The following is a 26,070-nucleotide window of genomic DNA, read 5'->3' as shown; positions in this document are numbered from 1 at the left end:
ACCGGTACGGTTTACACATGTGAAAAACGCAGCCACGATCTGCCTCGCCTCGCCCTCGCGGCGCTCCGCCCCGCCACGTCCACCTCCTACCACGCCCCACGCGCCGCCGGACGCTCCTGCCCCGCCCACCTCCTGCCATGCCCCGCGCGTCGTCGACCGCCTCCTGCCCCGCCCACCTCCTGCCATGCCCCGCGCGTCGTCGGCCGCCTCCTGGCTCTTGCCTCGCCCCGCGACCTTGCGGTGGCCCGGTCGACGATTACCTGCCGGATCTCGAAGGCAGGCGGCCGGAGCTTGGATCACAATTGCTGACGGGCGCGGCATGGCGTAGGGTACCGGTGAGAGAGAGAGAGAGAAGAGCAGGAGAGGAAAGGGAGCACGGGAGGAAGGAGATGGGACGCTGGATGGGATCCCCATGACACCACCGACACTGTCGCGGATCCCCAGGGAAGCCACCTTCGCCGCAGATCCCCACAGGCCGCTGCTGCCCCAGCTCCAAAGGGTTGACGCCGCTTCACATGCTCTGGTGCGGCCCGGTGTCCAACAACCATTCCGAGGAACCGAACTCGCCACTGCCAGTGTTCGCCATCCTCCAGCAAGCGTGCCGCCGTACATGGACGTCCTCCCATGGGCAAGCTCCGCCCCTGTTGCATCGTCCACCCATGCCAAGTCCTCCTCTTTGCCAAGTGCCGCTAAGCTCCGCCATGTCTTAGTCACTTATCTTAACAAGCAGCGTGAAGGTATACACACAATCCCACCTTTCTCTCCCTGTCCCTCTATTTCTGTTTGGTGGGATGCATATTTAGGTTCAGTTTTCAGCAATGTTAATCCGATGCTTGTCTGTGCTAGGTGCAGCTGCAGCCGAAACAGCCAGACACCATGGTTTTGTGGCTTTGAAGCTACACATAAGTTGGGGAGAACGTGTACCATCAGTGGTAGTGAACAATATACTGCAGCAGAATTTAGGTTCTTCTGTTGTTGCTTGTATAATAGGTGTATGTCTCAACTTTTACAAATCACTGGTTGCTAAACTAGGAAACAAGTTCCCATGGTTAGTATCCATCAGTTCTTTCTACTTTCTGATGTACCATTATTGTTTTTTCTTTCTTATTTTTCCATCTTAAATGGTTTTGCAGAAACATACACAAGGGAAGGAGGAAACATAAAGTACAGGACAAGGATCCGAGTGATGGAGCAGCAAAGTTACTCATCAATTTGAGCTTGATCTCAATGGTTGACCCTTCTTTTATTTATCCAATAACAAGGTATGTTTCTAAATTTCTACTCAAGTGAATCGTCATGTCACTGGATTCATTTAATCAAAGCTATTGCTTTCTATATGATTTTTGCATCGTGTTGGCTGTCCATGATTCAATCCAATAATTCTAATTGTTGTCTTCCAACTTCAGATTACTATTGTGATGTTATGTTAGCTTAAACCTGCCAACTTCGACCTCAACATCTTTTGCCCATAAGTAAACATTTGTTTTATACTCCGTGTCGGTGCGCCAGTCGAGGCACCGCCGCCGCTGCCACGAGCGGACGAGCGGCCGGTCTTCTTCCCCAGCCGTCTGCTGCCCTGTCTCCTTCCCCTCCCCCTCTCCTGCGCTCCTTTCTTCATCCATGCGGCTCGGCGGCTGGGCTCCCGTCGACGAGGTCGTCGGCGCAGAGGGTGCTCGCCTCGTGTACATTAAGGTGGGGTATACAGATTCGTTCCTGTTATTTCTTAACTGGGATCAGATTCTAGCTTATGGTTCACATTTGGTGATTATTTCACAGAAAAACAAAGCAGCTGCGTGCTACAAAAACAAAGTTATCAAGAAATTGGGATGCCATAAGTCTAATATTCTCCAGAGATTATGCTACAAGTGAAGATGAGAGTGCTGGCACGGAGAATGCCGAAGAAATGGCATTGAAGGGTGCTGAAGTTGTCCAGGAGCTTATGCAAAATTCACCTTCAGCATATGAACCTAGCAGTCAAAACCAGGTTGGAACGCCGACATCAACGCAATCCACTCTACAGGCCAGGAGGAGAAAGAGGTTTAGAACAGATGATGCACTCTTTTGCATGTCTGGGAACATCAAGAATTCATTTCAGATATCTGTGAAGCCAAATGAACCTCGAGAGGAACCAGCGAATGCATCTTTGAAGGAAATCTTTGCGGCACTTCAAGAGATACCAAACTTAGGAAGGGGGTGATCTGCTGAGGGCCTACTGTATTCTCACCAGCAATAACCGCAAGTTTGAATCCCTTGTGGCACTTTCAATGGACACGAGGAAGGATTGGTTGATGTTGGAAATTGAAAGGAATTGAAGCTTAGTTACGGCAGATTTATCAGTAGTCTTGCAGTATCAATCAAACCATTAGTCTTGTAGTAAAAACTATAAAAAAACATATATTTAAAAAAGGAAGGGAGCATATGTATACACTACTCCTGCAAGTAAAAGTGCAACATTTCCCCGCAAAAAAAAAGAAGTAAAGTGCAACATTAGAGGATCTGGACGTGCACTAGCTAGAGCCCCCACCGATGGACTTAGGAACAGATTTCGTGTCTGCCATTTCTGGGTGTTTGGCCTGGACCATTGATCAGCCAAGCTGGGGACAAGAAATGCTCTATGTCTATTCGGATTAGACCTAGACGTGCATACACGGAAAATACATGGATGAATGCGGGCACATGTGAACCCTCTTTGGAAAACACATTTTTGAATGTTAACAAATTCAGAAAGAAAAGGTTACATAGGTACATCTCAAAGTTCAGTGTGAGCTCAAAAAGTGTCGTGAAAAAACAAGTTTCTTTTGCCTGCGCATAAAAGACGGGGGAAAATATCGTGGAAAGCTATTTAGAAGCACTGGAAATATAATTATTTGCAGACGCAAAATAAATATGTGTGTGTAATTTTTGGTATTTTGAAACACGTTTAAAATGCATTTTTTCAAAGCAGGTCCTCACTCAGTGCATACAAACTCTTAGTACAAAGCTATATATGAAAGCATAATCAAGGAACATAATTTTTTTTCTTGGAAAGAAGGTTGGCAGGGAAAATGCAACTTTCCCACCCTGCTAAAAGCACTTCATCTCTTAAAGGGTGTGATGATTTTTTCCCGGTGCAACCCACGGGTATTTTTACTAGTAACTAGAAAAAAAGCAAAGCTTTTAACTTGTATCATCTCAATGTTTACCAAGAGCACCTTGGCCTACATGGCAAAACCTGCCCCATGAGCAACAAGCCCAGAGACGCAAGCGCGCCACAGCAGCCCACCACAGCCCATCACCACCCCACGGAGCCACTCGGCCCAGGCGGCGCCCTACATATACCGACACCCCAGACCTCTAGGGTTTCTCCCTCCCTCCCTCCCACGCCGCGCTCCGCCTCCCGCTCCTCTGCACGCCGCGGCGCCGCCGTCTCCGTCCCCGCCGCGCCCTTCGCCATGGTGAGCACCCCCCCGTCCGAGCCCGCTCTCCGCGCTGGTCGCTCCGTTCGTAGAGCCGCCTAATCTGATGCGCTGGTTGTCTCCCTTCGCAGATCATCTCCAAGAAGAACCGCCGCGAGATCTGCAAGTACCTCTTCCAGGGTGAGCTCCTCCCCCACTCCCCCCGCCCATTTTTCTCCCCGTCCGTTGTTACGGTTCAGATGCCATCTCGTCGCTGCTCCTGCGCCGATGCGTTCGATTCAAGTCTAGTGTTTTAGCCAGGTTGCTCCGTTAGCGTTCGTTCTTGCACCCGTCGATTGCACCTAGTTCGCTCTGATTCCACATCCTTGAAGAATAATCTATCCTAGTCCCAAGAAATCTGCTCCTTTTGATGCCGAGTTGAAACCTAGTGCGTTAAACAGTGATGCTTCCTCTGAAGCATGGAAGGATCTGACTGAATTTATGGTCTGGTGCGTGTGCAGAGGGAGTCTTGTACGCCAAGAAGGACTACAACCTGGCCAAGCACCCCCAGGTCGATGCCTCGAACCTCGAGGTCATCAAGCTCATGCAGAGCTTCAAGTCCAAGGAGTACGTCAGGGAGACCTTCTCGTGGCAGCACTACTACTGGTACCTGACCAACGACGGCATTGAGTTCCTCCGCACCTTCCTCAACCTGCCGTCTGAGATCGTGCCCAACACCCTCAAGAAGTCCGCCAAGCCCCCGTCCCGCCCCTTCGGCTCTGGCCCACCCGGTGACCGCCCCAGGTGAGCTATTCTCTTCATTCAGTGTGTTTATATGGTTTGTGTTGCTGTTTAGAATATAACCTCGTTGATGATCTTGTTGTATTGTATATTTTGATATGTCTGTATAAACCTGAAGATTGTTTGACCTGGAATGATTATGATTTTTAGTTCTGATCCAACAATTGTTTATATAAGATGAAATTATTTGATGAATCTTGCCATCATGACACATGTTAATCCTCAATAATAATCTTTGTTACATTTCTGTTATATGGCCATGTGATTTAGTTGTGGGAACACAAGGGAATTAGGCTTGCCTTCTTTATATATCTGTATATTCTACCAGTCATTTTACAATTTCCCTCCCCAGAATGCTGTGTAGTTAAAACAATAAGTAGTTACTTTTGGCAAAGTATGAAATGTAATTGTTCCATGGTTTCCAGCTTGTCTGTTTCTGTTACATTCATATATCAGGAGCACTGATGTATTCATATTGACTAAATGGTTTTGCTAAATTTGGCAGGGGTCCTCCTCGTTTTGAGGGTGACAGGCCTAGGTATGGTGACAGGGATGGTTACAGAGGAGGCCCACGTGGTGCTCCTGGTGATTTTGCTGGTGAGAAGGGTGGAGCTCCTGCTGACTACCAGCCAGCTTTCAGGGTAAGGGCTGCAATCACCGTTGTTAAATTCCATATGGTTGTTGTCATCAACTGTGCCGTGCATTCATGACATGATTATGTTTCTAGTGTCTAGCGGTTGAACAATATTTGATGACTATAATATGATTCTCACATTGTACGTTGAACTGCTCTACTGTTCTACTGTGTTTCTTTTTTGCTTGATCGTAGATTGTAGTATTCTGCTTTGGTTTCCTACAAGGCTTGATCATAGCTAGGAAGTGCTTAGTTCTGTTTTTGTTCTAGTAAAACAGTGCTTGATCCTGGTGTTGTATTATGTAAAACATTCCCTGCTTGCACATATAAACTCTACTATGTGAGACATCCCTGCACATGTAAACTATACTATGTAAAACGTTCCTTCATAGCACACATAAACTCTTTACTTCCTTTTGGTTATCTAATTTGTTTGTATGTATAATTATTTCTCCAGGGTGCTGGTGGTGCCAGGCCCTTTGGCCGTGGAGGCGGCGGTGGCACGTTCGGTTCTGGACCTTCCATGGAGTGAAGAAGCTACACTTCAGCAAATGGGAGCACCCAACTGGTCTTCAGATCCAATGCAAGCGTTGGGTGCTGTCCAATCTGTTGATGTTTGAATTCTGTGAACACCGCGATGATTTTGTTTATCGAGATTTGTAGCTTAAGACCATGGTTTATGGGTTCGTCTGTGTTAGAATGAGCTCTTTGATATTAAGACTGCTGTTGGTCGACTCAGAATCTAAAGATGGTCAACTTGCTATTTAATCATGTTTCCTGTGCTGTGTTTGAGAGTTGCAGTGATCTTCGAAATCATGCAGTAGTAGCATGAAAACGTGCTTTTGATTTTGACGGTGGTTATTGTTTTGAATCTTACAATGAAAACTGAGCTGTTGGTCTAGTAATTACTACCTCCTTTATTGGTTTATTAGGCCTATAATTTGACCAACATAAGATTTGCGAACGAGTTTGACGAATTTAGAGTTAGTTTTGTCTTGCAAATCGTAGGGATTTGGTTATTTTGACTAATCCTTGTATATATTGTAAGGTTTAGCGAGTGAGAGCATCTTTAGGCAGCGGCGCCGCATCCAGGGCTTTCCGTGCGGTAGAAGTACAAATGGTGCATCCAGGGCTCCGTGCGGTAAAAGTATAAAAAATAAACCCACCGCATGGCGCATCCAGGGCTTTCAAAACCGTGCGGTAAAAGTACAAAAAATGAACCAACCGCATGGCGCATCCAGGGCTTTCCGTACGGTAAAAGTAAAAAAAAATGAACCCACCGCATGCATGGAGAAGAAAAAAACTTTTATCTTTTAAACCGTTAATTCAATTGATGATCCGTTTTTATCGTTAACCTTGTTTTGATGAAATCTTTAAAACTAATCCTATGTCGATATGTTTCGACAACTTCTTTTTTCTTATACTTACCACATTTGTTGTACTTGCTTGTCATATTAGTAAGTCCTTACTTGTCTGATAAAAAATTAACTTAATCGCCATATTTTCAGAAATTGTGAATAAATATGACATCTCGACATAATCAAACTAGCAAGCACAAACAACTTTTTTAGGCGATTACGCGTAAAAATATGACAACTCAATATATTTAAAACCGATGACCACAAAAAATACTTTTTGGTCATCGTTTGTAAATATGACAACTCGGCATAGTTAAACTAACAAGCACACGAAATAGTTTTCTGGCAAAGTTGTATGTAAATATGACAAATTTGTATATTTTAAATTGGCAAACACAACCAATGACATGCTTTTATATCATGTATAATGAAATCTGTTACAAGGTTTTTATATGAAACAACATTAAAAAGTGACAATCAAGTTATTTTTTTGAGTCAAGTAAGTGGTTAATAATATGGCAAGTGGGTCAAAAAATGTGGCAAGTATGAACGGAAAAAAATTGTTGATGAAACATATCGACATGAGATCTAGTTTTGAAGAAATCGTCGTGAGAAAGCCAATGGTGAAAACGAATCATCGATTGAATTAACGGTTTTGTAGATAAAACTTTTTAAATTTCAAACAACAAAAGAAATCACAGTTGTCTGCAGCATGCAAAATTCTTACAGGTCAGTCTGCCTACAGCCGTGCACACGCTGCCAATTAGATTTTCCCATTCATGAAACAGACGAGACTCACTATAACGAGCAAAGTATATTATGCAGCCACTGGTGACGAGCGGCTGCTGCTGCTGCACAAGAGTAAGGCCAATCCCTAGCCTGCCTAGCTCAATCTGAACCATCTATATTCTTTAATCTTAACCGTCCATCTACTCTCTCCCTTCCAGCCTCCAGGTACGCTCACGCATCGACAGCCGCAACCTTGCTGCAATCCATGGCTTATCTGCCTCCCCCCTCCTTCCCTAGAACCGCCCCTCCTTCTCTGCTCCGTTTCCTCTTCCATGGCTTCTCTGCCTCCCCCCTCCTTCTCTGCTCCGTTTCCTCTGCTAGGCTCCTCTTCCATGACAGATCGATCGAGTTGCTCGACTCGAAAACAGGGACTAGTCCCGACTAGTCGATCGAATCGCTCGACTCATCCAATGATTCGAGTCGACAGGTTGAGTCGGCCTTCATGTAAATTTCAGAAAACAGAGGTAGCTACTCCCTCCGTTCCTAAATATAAGTCTTTAAAGAGATTTCATTAGTGGACTACATACGGATGTATATAGACATACTTTATAATGTAGATTCACTCATTTTGCTCCGTATGTAGACTCCTAGTGAAATATCTTAAAAAACTTATATTTAGGAACTGAGGGAGTAGGTTGCAAGACATGCTTAATTAATTGCAGAAAAAGGAGAGTAAAACAAAAAGAAAGTAGACTCTGAATGAACAACCTGATCAATCTGATCAATGTAGCCATAGTTTGGTGTGCTCAAGATCTCTTCACTTGGTAGGATAAATCCGGCAAATCTCTTCCACCGTCATTTCGAGCCTGAACCCCCGATGTGCATGCATTTAATAAACAGAGGTTCTCTTCTCTCAATAGTCAACACTCCTGACCATTAAGATTGTAGCAGAAGCAACTGGTTAAATTCCTGTCAAAAATAAAACAAGTTTGGTCAGTGTACATTCTAGCAAAGGAATAAGCTAAGTATCAAAAACAAGATTTTAGCTGCTAATGTTTTACCACTTCCTGGCTGAGCTTTAGCCACATCAGTCAGAGTAATGCATCACAGAAAGAGAAATCTGACGCAGTTATTAAATTAGAAACATACATATTCTTTTGTGTGGACAAGGGTACCTGATTGATTCTGAAGCACTCAAGGCCCAAACAAGATTTGGAGCCAGATCGTGGAGCAATATATGGCAGGTGGCAGCATCTTGATACGCACAGACAATTAAGCCAATCTGTTTTTACCGAACCAACGGTATAAGCACCAAAGCAAAAATATATCTTTCGGTCTCTACACATCGCTCGGCATTGTGCAGTTAGCTCTTCGCTGCAACCATGGATTTCCATGTCCCTGAGCGACGCTGGGATACCCCCTACTGGTAGGGATGTGATAAGTTCACATCTGCTAACACTCAGACTTTGCAGTCTTGTAAGGCATTCAAGCCCTGCAGGCAGTGAACGGAGATGCTTAAAACTGATCAATTTCGAGGTCTCTCAAGGAGGTGACAAGTAGCCGTGCTCTCTCATGGCTATCCGTCAAAATGTCCACGTAGTCACGCCGTGAATGAATAGGTCCATGGATGGTGAGTTTCTTCAGAGAGGTTAACTCACTGCATATGGGCATACATAGGACACCAATGTCATCAATATTAAGCACTTGCAGTCTTCTTGGGAAGTAGCTGATGTTCTTGCTCTCAACGTCGGCCGATGCTAGTTGCCATGACCTTGTGAAGCCTGGAGAATTTTTAACTTTCAAGTTCTCGAGAGCACCGAGGTATTTAAGACCACCCCACGATGATGCCGTTGTAGGCTTGTAGCGCAGCCTTCAACGCACAGTTTCTGCAGTGCCGTACAAGAATTCAGGTCTACATATGCCAAATTAGGATTTCTCTCTGTGCTCAGTGTCGTGAGGTTGCTGAGTGATACTCCGAGTGAATGAAGCGCCTGGCAGTCATAGATGCTCAACTGCCGTAGTGCCTCACATGACCGCATAGCTTCAAGGGATGATAACATGTTGCATCCTGAAATATGCAGCTCTCGCAATGCAGTGCAACAATCCAACTTGAGACATGTTAAGGATGCGCAACCACTGACATGTAAATCAGTGAGGGAAGAGAGTTCTGATAACTGCAGACAGCTGTCGGTGATGCCATGCACTTTAAGTATTACTAGAGAAGATGGAGGTATATGAGACATTCCTCCTGAAAGCATAGTAGATAGGAGAGCAGGGCAATCTTCAATGACAACTTTCTTAAGAGAGGTGAACTTTCCCAGGCATTGCTTGCTCCAAAAGTGCATCGCTGAAGTTTGTTCGGGATGAGCTCTCAGTCTGAATGAGATCTGCAAGATTTCCAGAGTCGTCAAGAAGTTGGGAGCGATATGCCAGGAGCCTTCCACTGTTTGGCTGTGTTCATCTGTAAACAACCCTATAGGTAAGGATGTCACCGCTTCACAATTAGTTACACTGAATTTCTTGAGTAACGGAAGGCTCAGCAGGACTTGCGACAGTTGTTTCGGTGTGATGTCGCACGAACTAAACTCTAGTTCTTGGATTGACGAGGGCAGAGAGAGACCACATATAGACATACAAGAAAATAGTTTGCCAAAGTTACTCATCTTGAATGTCTTCAATGATGCCAACTTTTGAAGGCCTTCCCATGGTAGGTACATCAGACCTGGATAATCTGTTATTTCAAGCTCCTCCAGGTCCCTGAGTTTGTTGAATGGGAACAATTTTTCCTCTATGCTCTTAACTTCTGCAGTTCCTTTGATTTCCATGCGCAGCCCATCTAATTGGCCAACCGGTTCAAGTCGAAATTCCTCCAAACTTGGCCTCAAGAACAAATCTATGTACAATAAAGAATCTATGTGCAAAAGTTGTGAGATGCTAATGTGACCAAAGCAACCGCGAACCTTAAGTCTGTGAAGATGAGTAAACTGACATTCACTTATTAGCTTATCTTTAGAGATAAATAGCAAGGGGAATTCTTTCAGTCTAAAACAGTCATCTACTTCAAGAACTCGCAAATTCACAGATAACCGCTACTTGTCCAAAACTGTGCATGTGCGAAAAAAATGTTACCCCAAAATGTCACCCTAAATTTAATTTTTTTCACCGGTGAAACACCATTACTCTGTTTCACATGAATTTTTTAAAGATGTTTGTGACACTAACATGAACATCTACCAAAAATTTCAGTTTTTTTGAATATTTACTATATTTTTTAAAATATTCATGTGGGAGCGCACACTTCCGGAGTCAAAACGCCAATCTCCGTGCTGTCAAGCCTTTTGTATTCCTAGCGGGAGAAACGTATGCACGATTAGGATAAACTTGGGCATAAAAATCCGATAGAAATGAAGCTCAATTTGTTCAAATCTTACAAGATTCTCCTGAGGAAAAACCTATATACTATGAACACAATTAATATGGCTGCAATAAGTTTCCTTAGAAGATCTTAGAGAAATGTAGCAGCGTCAATTGTGCTTGTAATATGTATCATTTTTATATGATGATCACATAAGGATCTGAAGCTCTTTCTTACCCGTGGCATTGCCGTCGGCAGCGCGATAGAAATGACTACCTAGTCGGTGCCACGATGTGTTGAATTGAACTAGTACAAATGCCCGTGCGTTGCACCGGGCTAGAAAAAAGTGCAGAATCTTTTTTTTTTTTGTCATTAAATGTTAAATGTAAGACATCTATTTTTAAACGGAAGGAGTTTCTTTTAAAGTTTTAAAATATAATGTAATGCTTACATAAAAATTGGATTAATTTTTTAATAATAATTAACATTTTTATTGAGTGGTAATAATGCCCGTGCGTTGCACCGGGCTAGAAAAAAATGCAGAACCTATTTTTTTCCATTAAATTTTAAATGCAAATTATAATGTTAAATGTAAGACATCTATTTTTGGACGAAAGGAGTTTCTTTTAAAGTTTTAAAATATAATGTAATGCTTACATAAGCCGGCGACTAAAAAGGTGCCTGGAGGGAGCTGTTGAGGGCGCGGCTGGAGATGCTTGAGGGCAGCGGCAAGTCAAGCTGCAACGGGACTCGAGTTTGGGGAGCATGTAGTCACATCAACACAAACAGCAAAATAAACTTGCAAAATTACAGGATGGTCACAACTTTATAAGTAACAGGAACACAAATGCTTGCTCTGCATAAATGACACTGTTAATGGCTAAGCAGGCTGATAAAAGCTTGGATCAGAAACATACTTTCAGATACAGTTAAACATCCTTGATGTCAAGAAGAAGGGATGACCGGAAGGCAGCTATTGTCAACCAGGGTGTAAGGGCAGAGTTCAGCCATCATGTTAAGACACACACAGATTCAGAGTTAACTTTCACCTCTCATTCAAATCCTGAGTTCAGTATGCTCCTATATATTTCCCGGTCACTTTTTGCTTGGCACAAAATGTATTGTTTTTTTATCTATACCACAAACAACTTCTCCATTTGGTGCAGAGCATGAAAATCCACAATACACACAATACAAAATTAATGCCTCTTTGTCAAGATAACATTATTGGCAGCAAGTACTTCTCCATTGTGTCAGCAACATTGCTAGCATAAAAATGAACAGAGACACCTAACTTTACTTAAATTTAAATGATGCTAGCCCTCCTCCATTATCTGAAAGTTTCATGTTTAGTTAAGTGAGCATCTCTCTTTAGCAGATAACCTTGACCGATGTTAGTCCTGCACATTTCATCCTACAGCCAAGTAGTTAGTTGTAATACGACCAATGTCTCCAAATCATTACTTCTGATCCAACTAAAGGAGAACTCGCTTGTAGACACTTCCCAAATTGAATGAATATGTTTATCCTCAGTTAAAACAAAGATGGATCGCTATGAACCTGCATATATGAGCAAACCAAACTGATCTGGCTAAAGCCAGGTGAATTGATCATTCCAAAAAGACTATTTAGCTAAATTTGGAACGGGCATCAGATTGATTCTCAAATTATCCATTATGAATTGCAAAAACAGTATAGAACAGTAGGAATGTATTACCCACAAGAAGGGGGCCTTACCTTGTCTCATTGCCTCTCAATGCACCAGCAACTAATTTGAAAAACGACAATTTAATGCAATGCAGAATGCACCAGCAACCAATACGTGTGTTTCAAAACATGAACAAGGACAAACAAATTCATAACCAAGCCATGGCTTCCTCTCTACTGAATGACGATGGCATTACATATCAGGATTCAGGAATAAAATTATCAGTTTCATCACACATTAGCAATGACCACCAACCCAACATCTAACAAGCATACAACATCGAACAACCAGCACACAATTAGGAATTTTCATGGCCCTTTCTTGGCTTACGTGAATCTGAAATTAGTCGGCAATTCCCCTTTGCAAGCGGCATCATAGTCTTCAGCTAGGTGCGGCACATCTTCCAGGTAAGGGTGTTGGAAATATGCCCTAGAGGCAATAATAGATTAGTTATTATTATATTTCTTAGTTCATGATAATCGTTTATTATCCATGCTATAATTGTATTGATTGGAAACACAATACTTGTGTGGATACATAGACAAAACACTGTCCCTAGTAAGCCTCTAGTTGACTAGCTCGTTGATCAAAGATGGTCAAGGTTTCCTGGCCATAGGCAAGTGTTGTCACTTGATAACGGGATCACATCATTAGGAGAATCATGTGATGGACTAGACCCAAACTAATAGACGTAGCATGTTGATCGTGTCATTTTGTTGCTACTGTTTTCTGCGTGTCAAGTATTTGTTCCTATGACCATGAGATCATATAACTCACGGACACCGGAGGAATGCTTTGTGTGTATCAAACGTCGCAACGTAACTGGGTGACTATAAAGATGCTCTACAGGTATCTCTGAAGGTGTTCGTTGACTTAGTATGGATCAAGACTGGGATTTGTCACTCCGTATGACGGAGAGGTATCTCGGGGCCCACTCGGTAATACAACATCACACACAAGCCTTGCAAGCAATGTGACTTAGTGTAAGTTGCGGGATCTTGTATTACGGAACGAGTAAAGAGACTTGCCAGTAAACGAGATTGAAATAGGTATGCGGATACTGACGATCGAATCTCGGGCAAGTAACATACCGAAGGACAAAGGGAATGACATACGTGATTATATGAATCCTTGGCACTGAGGTTCAAACGATAAGATCTTCGTAGAATATGTAGGATCCAATATGGGCATCCAGGTCCCGCTATTGGATATTGACCGAGGAGTCTCTCGGGTCATGTCTACATAGTTCTCGAACCCGCAGGGTCTGCACACTTAAGGTTCGACGTTGTTTTATGCGTATTTGAGTTAAATGGTTGGTTACCGAATGTTGTTCGGAGTCCCGGATGAGATCACAGACGTCACGAGGGTTTCCGGAATGGTCCGGAAACGAAGATTGATATATAGGATGACCTCATTTGATTACCGGAAGGTTTTCGGAGTTACCGGGAATGTACCGGGAATGACGAATGGGTTTCGGGAGTTCACCGAGGGGGGCAACCCACCCCGGGGAAGCCCATAGGCCTTTGGGGACAGCCCACAAGTGCCCTATGCGCCAAGGAGAAGAAAATCAAGAGAGAAAAAAAAAGGAGGAGGTGGGAAGGAAGGGGGACTCCCTCCCACCAAACCTAGTCCAACTCGGTTTGGGGGGGGGGGAGAGTCCTCCCCCTTGGACTCGGCCGACCCCCTTGGGGCTCATTGAGCCCCAAGGCAAGGCCCCCTCCCTCCCACCTATATATACGGAGGTTTTAGGGCTGATTTGAGACGACTTTCCCACGGCAGCCCGACCACATACCTCCACGGTTTTTCCTCTAGATCGCGTTTCTGCGGAGCTCGGGCGGAGCCCTGCTGAGACAAGATCATCACCAACCTCCGGAGCGCCGTCACGCTGCCGGAGAACTCTTCTACCTCTCCGTCTCTCTTGCTGGATCAAGAAGGCCGAGATCATCGTCGAGCTGTACGTGTGCTGAACGCGGAGGTGCCGTCCGTTTGGTACTAGATCGTGGGACTGATCGCGGGATTGTTCGCGGGGCGGATCGAGGGACGTGAGGACGTTCCACTACATCAACCGCGTTCTCTAACGCTTCTGTTGTACGGTCTACAAGGGTACGTAGATCACTCATCCCCTCTCGTAGATGGACATCACCATGATAGGTCTTCGTGCGCGTAGGAAATTTTTTGTTTCCCATGCGACGTTCCCAACAGTGGTATCAGAGCTAGGTTCATGCGTAGATGTCTTCTCGAGTAGAACACAAAAGTTTTTGTGGGCGGTGATGTGCGTTTTGCTGCCCTCCTTAGTCTTTTCTTGATTCCGCGGTATTGTTGGATTGAAGCGGCTTGGACCGACATTACTCGTACGCTTACGAGAGACTGGTTTCATCGTTACGAGTAACCCCCTTTGCTCAAAGATGACTGGCAAGTGTCGGTTTCTCCAACTTTAGTTGAATCGGATTTGACCGAGGAGGTCCTTGGATGAGGTTAAATAGCAACTCATATATCTCCGTTGTGGTGTTTGCGTAAGTAAGATGCGATCCTACTAGATACCCCTGGTCACCACGTAAAACATGCAACAACAAAATTAGAGGAAGTCTAACTTGTTTTTGGAGGGTATGATTGTGATGTGATATGGCCAACGATGTGATGTGATATATTGGATGTATGAGATGATCATGTTGTAATAGAAATATCGACTTGCACGTCGATGGTACGGCAACCGGCAGGAGCCATAGGGTTGTCTTTATACTAACGTTTGTGCTTGCAGATGCGTTTACTATTTTGCTAGGATGTAGCTTTAGTAGTAATAGCATAAGTAGCACGACAACCCCGATGGCAACACGTTGATGGATGATCATGGTGTGGCGCCGGTGACAAGAAGATCGTGCCGGTGCTTTGGTGATGGAGATCAAGAAGCACGTGATGATGGCCATATCATGTCACTTATGAATTGCATGTGATGTTAATCCTTTTATGCACCTTATTTTGCTTAGAACGACGGTAGCATTATGAGGTGATCTCTCGCTAAAATTTCAAGACGAAATTGTGTTCTCCCCGACTGTGCACCGTTGCTACAGTTCGTCGTTTTGAGACACCACGTGATGATCGGGTGTGATAGACTCAACGTTCACATACAACGGGTGCAAAACAGTTGCGCACGCGGAACACTCGGGTTAAGCTTGACGAGCCTAGCATGTGCAGACATGGCCTCGGAACACATGAGACCGAAAGGTCGAGCATGAATCGTATAGTTGATATGATTAGCATAGAGATGCTTACCACTGAAACTATTCTCGACTCACGTGATGATCGGACTTGAGATAGTGGATTTGGATCATGTACCACTCAAATGACTAGAGAGATGTACTTTTTGAGTGGGAGTTCTTAAGTAATATGATTAATTGAACTAATTGTCATGAACATAGTCTAATGGTCTTTGCGAATTACGATGTAGCTTGCGCTATAGCTCTACTGTTTTTATATGTTCCTAGAGAAAATTTAGTTGAAAATTGATAGTAGCAAACTTTGCAGACTGAGTCTGTAAAACCGAGGATTGTCCTCGTTGCTGCACAGAAGGCTTATGTCCTTAATGCACCACTCGGTGTGCTGCACCTCGAGCGTCGTCTGTGGATGCTTTGAACATCCGACATACACGTTTCTGATGACTACACGATAGTTCAGTACAAAATACTTAATGGCTTAGAAGCAAGGCGCCGAAAACGTTGTAAAACGTCAAGGAACATAAGTGATGTTCTAAAGAGATGAAATTGTGATTTCATGCTTGTGCCCTTGTTAAGAGGTACGAGACCTCCGACAAGATTCTTTGTCCACAAAGTAAAGGAGAAAGGCTCAATCGTTGAGCATATGCTCAGATTGTCTGAGTACGACAATCGCTTGAATCAAGTGGGAGTTAATCTTCCAGATGAGATAGTGATAGTTCTCCAAAGTCACTACCACCAAGCTGTGAGAGCTTCGTGATGAACTATAACATATCAAGGATACATACAATGATCCTTGAGCGATTCGCGATGTTTGACACTGCGAAAGTAGAAATCAAGAAGGAGCATCAATAGTTGATGGTTTGTAAAACCACTAAGTTTCAAGAAAGGCTGAGACAAGATCATCACCAACCTCCGGAGCGCCGTCACGCTGCCGGAGAACTCTTCTACCTCTCCGTCTCTCTTGCTGGACCAAGAAGGCCGAGATCATCGTCGAGTTGTACGTGTGCTGAACGCGGAGGTGCCGTCCGTTCGGTACTAGATCGTGGGATTGATCGCGGGATTGTTCGCGGGGCGGATCGAGGGACGTGAGGACGTTCCACTACATTAACCGCGTTCTCTAACGCTTCTGCTGTACGGTCTACAAGGGTACGTAGATCACTCATCCCCTCTCGTAGATGGACATCACCATGATAGGTCTTCGTGCGCGTAGGAAATTTTTTGTTTCCCATGCGACGTTCCCAACAAAGGGCATATGTACTTTTTTATGAAATCGGTATCGCTCACTACGACTGCAGCAAAGTAGCTCCGATCATGCTTCTGCAATCCGTTTTCCTTAAGGAACTTCATAACATAATGACGGGGTCTCAGCCGGCCCTCTAGGCTGTAACAGAGAATTACGGACCGTTGAGCAATGTAAGTCGGCTCCAACCCCCACCTCGGAGACGAGGAACTCATTGTCTCTCTGTTCTTGCACTGCTAGTACTGAATGGAATGGATGGATCTGTGATCTGTGGCCAAGTCAAGTGAGTGTCAAGCGCTTATATAGCAAGAAAATGGCTGGGAGAGACCCACCTCGACGCCGGTGACCCCCGTCGGTGAGGATCTCCTCCATCACCAGATGCTCCGGGGAGCCGGTCGGTGGAGAGGAGGGGCAGAGGATGAAATTCGCCAAGAAACAGAGGATACCAGTTCTGAAATGGCCTCTGAACCAAGAAAGACTGGAAGGTAGAAGCAATTTGATAGCTATTTTGTTCACTAGACGCGATATGCACCTACCCGTGCGTGGATGAACTCCTCGATGCGGCCGTTGGGGAAGCGGCCGAGGAGGCGGGGGCCCTGGCCGTGGCGGGACATGCACTCGAAGGTGCACAGCTCGTCCTCGCGGTCGAAGAAGAGGTCGACGCCGTCGTCGTAAATCCGCACCAGCACCTTCCTCACCTCCCTCTCCTTGAGCGGCCCCGCGCCCGCGCCCGCCTCGGCGGGGGCGGTGAGCCGGCACACCTGGTACACCTCGTTGGTCATGGCACCCTTGAGCGGCACCACCTCCAGCGCGCGGCAGTCCGCCATCACTGGGACATGAGACTGGACATTGATGACATGAGCTATGAGGTAAGGAGAAAACTAATTTAGGTTTTTCTTATCGCCTAGATCCGCTCGAGCGGGTCAGCGGGGCGAGCGGAGCGTCCTCGTCCTCCTCCCGCGACGAGACAAAGGCGGCGCAGGGGAGTGACAGGGACCGGTGGCACGCGACAGGACCGCCGGGGATAGCTGGATCCTTTCGCGAGGGGACCGGATCTGGCCGGGGCAAGGAGCGGCTGCCGGATCCAGCCGGAGGACGCAGCAGGCGGCGGGGCTAGCGAGGCAGCCTGGCAACGGGGCATGGCGAGAAGGGCTTCGACGTGCGTGGGGAAGAGGAAGGGGATCTGGCATGATGTGTTTGTTTAATGGACTGCGGGTTGAATTCGGAAAACTACAGGCGCGTTTCTACAAAAATGAAACATTTTTTCTGTTTGTATCACTTAAAAACGTACCGCGGGTTGAATACCGGAAACTTCAGGGGTGTTTTTGCAAGAATGCCATGACAGACGACACAAGCGCTGCATGCTTTATTATTACTAGCAAATATTGCCCGTGCGTTGCAACGGGTAAAACAAATCCTTACATACATGGTGTTCTATTTGTTTTGCATTTTTTCTATACGCCCACAATATCCACATATTAACAACAAACGTGATCAATCCTAATCGTCACGTCGTCTGTAGTAAAAACAGTGATCCATCTTCAATTTCGACACTATAGGCAATGTTTTGAATTTTGATTTGATTTTTTGTGGCAACATAAATTTATGTTGTGTCAATGCATTAATTTTTTTTTTGAATTTTTCTGAACATTTTAGAATGTGCAACGGGGATCCGCTGCACCAGATACATCCCCATATGTGTTTTTCATGTAGAATCATAAAAGGTATAGTTCTCCTTGGCCTGGTCTAAAAGATTCAGTGATTGAAAATACTTGAGATAGACTAATCTTTTCGTGTTTCAGATTACAATTGCTTCACATATAATACCAAATTACATTTTATGTGCTTCCCGCCAAGTCATATGTGTGTACTTGCCCGATTTAAAAAACGAACAAAAAAGTGAGATATGCAGGACTCAAATCTGGATCTTAGGTGTATGTAGAAGTTTGGTACCCCCAACCAATACGCCACTCCCATGTTCGTTGCAATTTAACGGATCGCTTATTAATAAACCAATCACACCAACCAGTGCGCCACTCCCACGTTCGTTGCAATTTAACGGATCGCTTATTAATAAACCAAACACGATGCAGCGCCTATTGGACATGTATAGGCTGCATGTTTCATAATATGCCGGCCAGAGCCTTTTCTATTTCCTTGAAAATGTCTATTGTGTAAAAAAGTATGTATAGGCAACATGCTCCATAAAGGCCAGAGCCTTTTTTATTCCCTTGAAAATGTCTATTGTGTAAAAAAAGTATTAACTACTTTGAAACGATTAACATGATTAACTATTTTTGTAATATATGAACATTTTAAAAAGTATTTAATCTGCCAAAAAAGTGTAGAGAAGTTAAACAAAGAATCCGGACCGAATTATTACACTGTGTAAAACATGTACTCGTTAGAAAAGGAAAAAAAATTGTAATATATGAATATTTTAAAAAGTATTTAATCTGCCAAAAATGTGTAGAGAAGTTAAACAAAGAATCCGAACCGAATTATTACACTGTGTGAAACATGTACTCGTTAGAAAAGGAAAAAAGCATAGAAAAGTAAAAAAAAGGAAAAAAGCATAGAAAAGTAAAAAATAGGAGCAAAGGGATTCGAACCTGGGTCTTCAGGTTAGAAGAGTAAGGCTCACTCCATCCTGCTAGTGTTGGACAATTAATATAGAATGGCATAGGTCCCTATAAGGAATACGCGTCGCGCGGTGATTTAAGAAAAACTGAATCGTTTTTGACTTACGGGTGGCATGGTGGGTAATTTATGCCAACTTCAGGGGTATTTTCGATGACGGACGACCAGAAACCCTATTTGCTTTATTATTAGGGAGAGATTAGGAGAGATGATGTACCAACAACTCCGTCAATCTACATCGACTTTGACTCTACCTTGCGATCTTATTCCGCGTCAACTTAGACACCACTTTGCAACCCGACACCGACTTTGAATCCTCAAAGTAAAACCTTAACCTGTGCGGATCTCAACTCCACCTTGCAACCCTCATCCATGTTAATTTCAACTCCACCGCGCTGCCTTAGCTCCAATGAGTTTGCTCAAATTTGATGGTTGGTTCAGCATTGCCGCTCCGACGAGTTCCTACGATTCAAGACTCCCCGAAGAACTAACAGACCAATTTCTTCAATTCGTCGAATAAAACCCCCTCCTCAATTTACTATCGGCGCCCGCATAACATCTCAACCCCCTCGCTAAACTGTTTAACAATAAAAAAATCACAATTGCCTCCACGTTGCTGTCCCTCAGCCCCTTCATGAGGGGGGGGGGGGGGTTGAAGGGCATGAGCTCCCCGTGTAACACCGTCGTCTGGCCCCGGCAACAACGAAGAGAAAGGCGCTCCATGCAAGTAGCAACCATGAAAGTAGTGTTGCCTCGTATGCTCCCGCCTCATCCACAACCTCCCATGTGCCCAGGCCCACAAGCGTCACACGTCTTTTTCAGCAAGCGCTACCGCATCGACCACGTCCCACTCTCAAGTCGACACACAACTAACGGGCCCACATATCCTCCTCCCAACTTCTCCTAAAAAAATTCAACGACAACCATAAATCGTCAACTCAATTTATGGTGTTTCTTATAGGTGACTCTAACCCTAGAAAAATACTATTTATTTTACACCCTATCAAATGCTTCATATGTTCCAAAAGAACTATCTTAACTTTGTACTAGCTCTATCTAGTACAAAGTTGTACTAAGGCCCTTTTGAAACCACTCAAATTATATAATTCAGTTTTTATAATCTATTATGTCTTCAAAACATGACAGATTATATAATCTATCTTCATAGTCCAGATTATCATAATCTATTGTGGTTCCAAACAGGGCCTAAGCTTTTTTTTTGAACCAAAACAAGGCCTAAGCGTAAGACACTTATGCCCTGTTTGAAACCATAATAGATTATGATAATCTGGACTATGAAGATAGATTATATAATCTGGTTTATAAAAATAATCTAGGTGGACATGTTTGGAGCCAAATTATATAAACTGTAATTCAGGTTTAAATTGCATAATGATCTGTCTACCCTCTGTTTTTTTTAAAAGAGGGTGACGGTGGTAGGAATGTAATTATCTCCAACTTTACAAGGATAATGAGTCATTAGCAATCTATAATCTGATTTTAGCTGTAGAGTAGATTATGAGTTTTTAATAATCTATCCATGTAACTTTATAATCTGCATCATAATTTGTCATGTTTGGAGACATAATAGATTATAAAAACTGAATTATACAATCAGTTCCATACAGGGCCTTATTTTAGGACGGATGGAGTACAGTATATCAAAGAATAAATAGAAAGGGAAATTAGTAATTGGTGTATCATCCTCCGCCCGAATAAAAAACCCACCTTTTCCCACCTCGCTCGCCGCCAGAGACACCCAAACGGTCACCGCCGCCGACCGAGCGGCCGCACCGCACCCAGTAAACCCATCGCTAAACCCTACCTAGAAACCCCCCACCGCCGCCGCCGCCCCCCAGCCCCCCCGGCCTCGGCATGGAGGGCGAGCCGCCCCCCACCGTCGCCGCCGCGGCCTCCGGCTCCGGCCCCGGCGACGGCGGCGGCGGCGGGGAGAAGGGCGCCCCGTGCCAGGAGTGCGGGGAGCAGCCGTGGAAGTACCGGTGCCCGGGCTGCTCCCGCCTCACCTGCAGCCTCCCCTGCGTGCAGGCCCACAAGCGCCGCGCCGCCTGCTCCGGCAAGCGCCCCCGCACCGACCCCGTCGCGCTCGCCCAGTTCGACGACACCCAGCTCCTCTCCGGTGAGCAGATTCATCCCCCGATTCCCTGTCCAGTCCCCCGCTCCGTCCATGCTCACCGTCCCCTGTTTTTTCTCCGCGCGCGTGCAGATTACAACTTGCTGGAGGAGACGAGCCTGGTCAGGGAGTCGGCCCACAGGCTGCTCGGCGACTTCGGCGGCAACTTCGCCCGGAACTTCGAGGGACGCCCGGGCGCCAAGCTGCCGCCGTCGCTCGGCGCCCTCCGCAAGGCCGCGGAGCGCCGCGGCGTCCGGCTCTTCTTCCTTCCCCGCGGCATGACCAGGAGGGCGCAGAACCGCTCCCGGCATGACAACAGGTCTCCTTTGCCGACTCTTCTTCCTTCGCAGTGTCGATCTTTCGATTGATTTCGGTTAACAAGTGCTATCTGAAACTGAAGACACCGGAAGTAAATGGATGCTGTAGAAAACTGAAATACCCTCCATGTGTTTGTATTGTCACTTTGACCATGTATTCAGTAGTAATCATCTGGTTGTTGACATCAATGTGAATGTATCATGCAAGTTGCCAGGGCCGTACCCCCAAAATTTGGGTCCTGGTGATATATAAGAAAGTTAATTTAACTACTGAGTATTTTGCAACGATCATCTTCAGTAGTAGTATATATTTCTCAAAGGGTTAAATGAAAATCTCCTATGTCTAGAACTGGAAGACATCTTAGAAAATTAGGACACACAGATTCAAGAAAGAACAACCAATTAACTAAAGAACAAGCCTTTTTTGCTAACAAAATCTAAAGAACAGAGGGGCCAGAGGAGAGACGAAACAACCTTCATCAGACTGGCTGTTGACTGGGGCGGATGCAGACCATGAGGCAGCCATGCTTGGTGCTCCCATTCTGTGCCATGACCATGGAGAAAACAGCGAAGCAAGATTCCGATTGTTCAGATTTTCTAAGGGGGGGATTGAATGTAAAATCAGTAGGAAAACCCACAATTTATATGTTGCAGCCGAGCAAACCTGCAGTTTATCGCCATCTTGATGGACTCCGCGTTTTCTTTTCTAATTAAACCAAGTCAGTGTCTGTACATGTTTTTTTTCTCCTGAAAAAACACACCCAAAAGGCATCATATATATGATAATTATCAAGTACTCCCTCCGTCCCAAAATAAGTGACTCAAAAGTGACTCAATTTTGCACTAAAGTAGTGTAAAATTGAGTTATTTTTGAGTCGCTTATTTTGGGATGGAGGGAGTAAAACAGTAGCCAATACAGTGGAAAGACAACTTGACACAAAACAACCAGCCAAAAATAAAATTACATCAAATCTCTCTTCTTGGGAAATTGGGTCGGAGGAGAATTGAGCAAGGATAAGAGGCATCCAACAGTTAATTTCCAGCTATTTAATTTGGAGAGATTTGATTTGCTACTGAGCTGAGGTGAGTCAAGGAAGAGAGACTGGAATTTGATGCGTTATGTAGACTGCCTTGAGAGTTGTCCTGCGTGTGAATATGAGATAAAGAGGTGAGAAAGAGACAAGAGTTGGCCATGGGCCTGGGTTTCTGGTTTGGTTCCATGGTTGGCTCATTTCTTTTTCTCAAGTTCAGTAAGTTTGCTTTAGACTTTAGAGTGCTTGATTGCTATGGTTCAAGTCATACTTAGTGTGATTATGATTCAGTTTGGCGATTGCATGATTCCATTGTTAGGCGCTTCAGCTCACAACTGATAAGTTTCCATTCAAGTTTAACCTCTCCTTTTTCTATTTAGGCAATAATACAACCGCTGCCTGTCAGCACGTTTGCTACAACACCTTGAGAACCAACACAATGTTTTATTTTGTTAATAATTTGTGCAAGCATCCTATGTCTACCCTCCATTGTACAATCCAAAAATTATTTATACATTTGAGTGAACCTTACCAGCAGTATCACTCCCCCTCCTTACCTTTATCATATGCAAAGAGCTTTACGTGTAATATCTCTTTTCAGAAATGACTGCATATACTGGACAATCGAGTGGAAGTTCAATTCGACAGATATTGTCCTAACTGACCACCAGTAAGTTCTCTAATGTATCAGTATGTAATGTCTCCTCCTGTTTTTCCTGTTTACTATCCTTGTTAGTTTAGTACCATTTAAAGATGATAAGTATATATGTAAAAACCGTTTAAAATTTCTGAAATAGTTGCTCTGCATGTTATGGAGATGATCTGCGTATCATTTTGAAACTTATTATGTCATATATTTTCTGATTCTGCACTTACTTAGTACAGTACTACCAAACATTTGGAAGCAGAGCTAAACATTCAAATATATGCTGTGCTAGTTACTTTGAGCCACACATAGATATAAAATCTCCCTTTCCTTCCATGCTCATTATGCCTTATTTTCCAGGACAGACGAGAATGCAAGCTTGCTATCTTTATTGGAAAAACACCTGAGTCCTTCCCCTTGGAAGGACGAGCTTACACCATATCGCAATACTGAATTGCGTGATTTGAAACTGTTCATTCAGAGGTCTGCCAAGGTACCACAGTCTAGTTGCCATGTGTCTTCCACGGTTATTGGTATTTGGTCTAAATTTGCATAAAAATAACTTCTCTTTTTAACTTTGCTGTAGGATTCAAAGTCGCCACACCGTCAACTGAATATAGAAGAGCCCTTCCGCCCCCAACTGAGGGGCACTCTTATTCTCGAGTACCCAACTATCAGCGTCTTCCTTCCATCAGATAGTTACGATTTTCGATTGGAGAAGCTTGCAAACAAGATTAGTAGAAATGAGCAGCCCCCCAGCAGCTCGAATGATAGTCCTCCTCTAGAAGGCACCGAGTTTCAGGAGGAAGAAATAGAGGAAGGTGAGTTCGCTCCAGAGACGCAGGTTATCGATCTCAGGGATTGCGGACCTTCACGTACCACAAACCTTTCTCAAGTGAAGCTTACGAGTGAACCTAAGATGGATAGCATGCTGTCGTATGTCCATGGTCTGGCATCAGGTGGTAAACAGGGAGAAGTTAGTCAGCATGGCAAGATGGCGTCGAGCACAGCTCCTGGGGTTCCCGAGGCTAAATCCTGCATGAAAGTCTACCCAGTGGACTTGGACGATGGTGTTGAAGGTGGGACTTTGGAGGGGCAGGTTATAGACCTCGAGAACCATGCAACTTCAGATCCTGGCAATATTGGTCCACCGAAAGATATGAATTGCGAGACAGATTATTATTCAGTCCTGTCTCCTATCAGCATTCTAGCATCTGAGGTCTCGAGTCGTCCTGAGGAAGAAGGCAACCAAGAAAGCGGGCTGCCACCGAAGAATGCAACTCCTGAAGCTCTGAGAAAGAGATCTCTGACGAAGGTCTACCCGCTGGACATGGACGACGATGCCCAGGGCCTGCTGCTCTCGGAGCTGCCCAGCGTGGAGCTGGAGCAGGAGATGGGGGCCGCCTACGAGGAGCTGTTCGGGGACATGAACCCCGACGACTTCCTCGGCTTTGACCTCGGGATGATGGACGTGGACGACGGGTCCGGCGGGATGACGCCTCCGCTCAAGCTCTGGGACGACCTGGACCTGGAGGAAGGTGAGATCCCCTCGCAGCCGTGAAGAAGAAACCTGGGTGCTTGGAACTCGACGTGAGAGCTTGGAATTTGCTTGTCCAGGAGTGTTTCTGGAGATCTGTTGGCTGTAGCACCACCTGAGAGTTGTCGGGTGCTATTTATTCTTTGTTAATTTTCCTCTGGTCCCCGTTGCCGGGGCGGCGTCGGGGTGCGTTTCGAGGTTGAGCTTGTTTGCCCCTCGTAGCTGCAGAAACTTTGAGGTTGTGACTCTGCAACTGCAAAGCTCGTGAGTAGAGCAGTCCTGAAGTGAAGCCGGTGGGCGTGTAATATCGATCGATGAGAGTTGTGTGTAAAATGTGGAATCGCAAAAGCTGTGATGTTATCTATGGACGCATCATCAATCTGTTGCTGATCATAGAGAGATATTTTGTTGTTTTTTCACCATTGCTGAACCTGCAGTTTTCCATAGCCTTAACTGAAGCATGTTCAGGTTACATACAGTGCTACACTGGTCTCGTGTCTGTTCTCGCCTCTAGCTGGAGAAGGGAATGTGTGTGTGTGCGCGAGAGAGAGAGACGCAAACTGTAAAATGTTTCTTTATACAAATATATGAATTTGTCCAAAATGCATTTACTCTCGAGATATTCGTCGGATCTGTATAAATATTTTCTTGCACGGACAGAAAAAAAATGAAAGAAATGAAAAAGTAGTAACATATTTTTTAGTCAAACATTATAAAATTAAGAGTGTGCTACGCGTCAGCCGACGGATCTTTTTAAAATATCCGTCAGCGTCATTGTTGCGTTGAGAGATTGCAACAACAGGCTAGTTGTAAGAACTTATGATGATGGTCATGAGATACGTGGCGTGTAGATAAGAGGGCGGACGTTAGCCTGCGATCCGCTGGATGAGTTAACGTTTCCACGGGGGCTGCTACGAAAGATCAGTCGGGTCACGAGCCGTCCGATCTTGTGTAATCGAGTGGCCGAACGACGTTCTTCACTTTTGCAATAGAGTTAATGTTGCGGAAACATTTGCATTAAAGGTTGTGCCATAAAAACTTTTGAAACAGGTTCCGTTGCAGAAAACTTTTGCAACATAGATCAAGTTATAGATTTTTTTTCTTCGTCTTTTTGCAACATAGGTAGTGTTGCGGAAAGCTTTTGCAACATAGGTGAGGTTGTACAATTTCTTTTCTTCATCTTTTTGCAACATATGTACTGTTTTGGAAGAAACTTTTGCAATAAAGGTCAAGTTGCAAAAAACTTTTGCAACATAGGTCAAGCTCCAGAAAACTTTTGCAACAAAGATATTTGCTCCAATTTTTTGAAACAAAGACCAAGTTACAGATACTCATCATTGCGCCTACTTGCACTAGC

At 44.7% G+C, this 26,070-nt stretch overlaps 4 protein-coding genes across 4 annotated transcripts; 3 read left to right on the top strand and 1 right to left on the bottom strand.

Annotated features, from left to right (window-relative positions):
- The first annotated feature begins 412 nt into the window (after nt 1-412).
- Nucleotides 413-1,163, top strand: LOC123442237. Its single transcript, XM_045118286.1, has 3 exons — nt 413-737; nt 847-992; nt 1,134-1,163. The coding sequence occupies exons 1-3, from the start codon at nt 413-415 to the stop codon at nt 1,161-1,163; spliced, it is 501 nt and encodes a 166-aa protein (XP_044974221.1).
- A 2,185-nt stretch (nt 1,164-3,348) lies between these two features.
- LOC123445610 (40S ribosomal protein S10-1-like) lies at nt 3,349-5,577 on the top strand. The gene is made up of 5 exons (XM_045122616.1): nt 3,349-3,434; nt 3,527-3,575; nt 3,896-4,178; nt 4,681-4,816; nt 5,267-5,577. The coding sequence occupies exons 1-5, from the start codon at nt 3,432-3,434 to the stop codon at nt 5,339-5,341; spliced, it is 546 nt and encodes a 181-aa protein (XP_044978551.1). The 5' UTR covers nt 3,349-3,431; the 3' UTR covers nt 5,342-5,577.
- Nucleotides 5,578-16,926: 11,349 nt separating this feature from the next.
- Nucleotides 16,927-17,238, bottom strand: LOC123443254 (probable choline kinase 1). The gene has a single exon (XM_045119572.1). It carries the CDS (start codon nt 17,236-17,238, stop codon nt 16,927-16,929), a length of 312 nt encoding a protein of 103 aa, XP_044975507.1.
- A 3,515-nt stretch (nt 17,239-20,753) lies between these two features.
- Nucleotides 20,754-25,185, top strand: LOC123445609 (putative box C/D snoRNA protein SPCC613.07). Its single transcript, XM_045122615.1, has 5 exons — nt 20,754-21,188; nt 21,276-21,501; nt 23,132-23,200; nt 23,537-23,669; nt 23,763-25,185. The coding sequence occupies exons 1-5, from the start codon at nt 20,927-20,929 to the stop codon at nt 24,735-24,737; spliced, it is 1,665 nt and encodes a 554-aa protein (XP_044978550.1). The 5' UTR covers nt 20,754-20,926; the 3' UTR covers nt 24,738-25,185.
- The last annotated feature ends 885 nt before the right edge of the window (nt 25,186-26,070 follow it).

This window comes from Hordeum vulgare, chromosome 3H, assembly GCF_904849725.1.
Source record: "Hordeum vulgare subsp. vulgare chromosome 3H, MorexV3_pseudomolecules_assembly, whole genome shotgun sequence".
Classification (NCBI taxonomy): domain Eukaryota; kingdom Viridiplantae; phylum Streptophyta; class Magnoliopsida; order Poales; family Poaceae; genus Hordeum; species Hordeum vulgare.
This window is presented reverse-complemented; position numbering and strand designations above follow the sequence as displayed.

Excerpts from the sequence above, each read along its gene's own strand:
- LOC123442237 (XM_045118286.1), top strand. The coding sequence starts at position 413 with ATGACACCACCGACACTGTCGCGGATCCCCAGGGAAGCCACCTTCGCC. Across the intron at positions 738-846 it reads TCTTAACAAGCAGCGTGAAG|GTGCAGCTGCAGCCGAAACA; the intron begins GTATACACACAA and ends TGTCTGTGCTAG. Across the intron at positions 993-1,133 it reads TTGTTGCTTGTATAATAGGT|AAACATACACAAGGGAAGGA; the intron begins GTATGTCTCAAC and ends ATGGTTTTGCAG.
- LOC123445610 (XM_045122616.1), top strand. Across the intron at positions 3,576-3,895 it reads CTGCAAGTACCTCTTCCAGG|AGGGAGTCTTGTACGCCAAG; the intron begins GTGAGCTCCTCC and ends GTGCGTGTGCAG. Across the intron at positions 4,179-4,680 it reads CCACCCGGTGACCGCCCCAG|GGGTCCTCCTCGTTTTGAGG; the intron begins GTGAGCTATTCT and ends TAAATTTGGCAG.
- LOC123443254 (XM_045119572.1), bottom strand. The coding sequence starts at position 17,238 with ATGGCGGACTGCCGCGCGCTGGAGGTGGTGCCGCTCAAGGGTGCCATG.
- LOC123445609 (XM_045122615.1), top strand. The coding sequence starts at position 20,927 with ATGGAGGGCGAGCCGCCCCCCACCGTCGCCGCCGCGGCCTCCGGCTCC. Across the intron at positions 21,502-23,131 it reads CGCTCCCGGCATGACAACAG|AAATGACTGCATATACTGGA; the intron begins GTCTCCTTTGCC and ends ATCTCTTTTCAG. Across the intron at positions 23,670-23,762 it reads TCATTCAGAGGTCTGCCAAG|GATTCAAAGTCGCCACACCG; the intron begins GTACCACAGTCT and ends ACTTTGCTGTAG.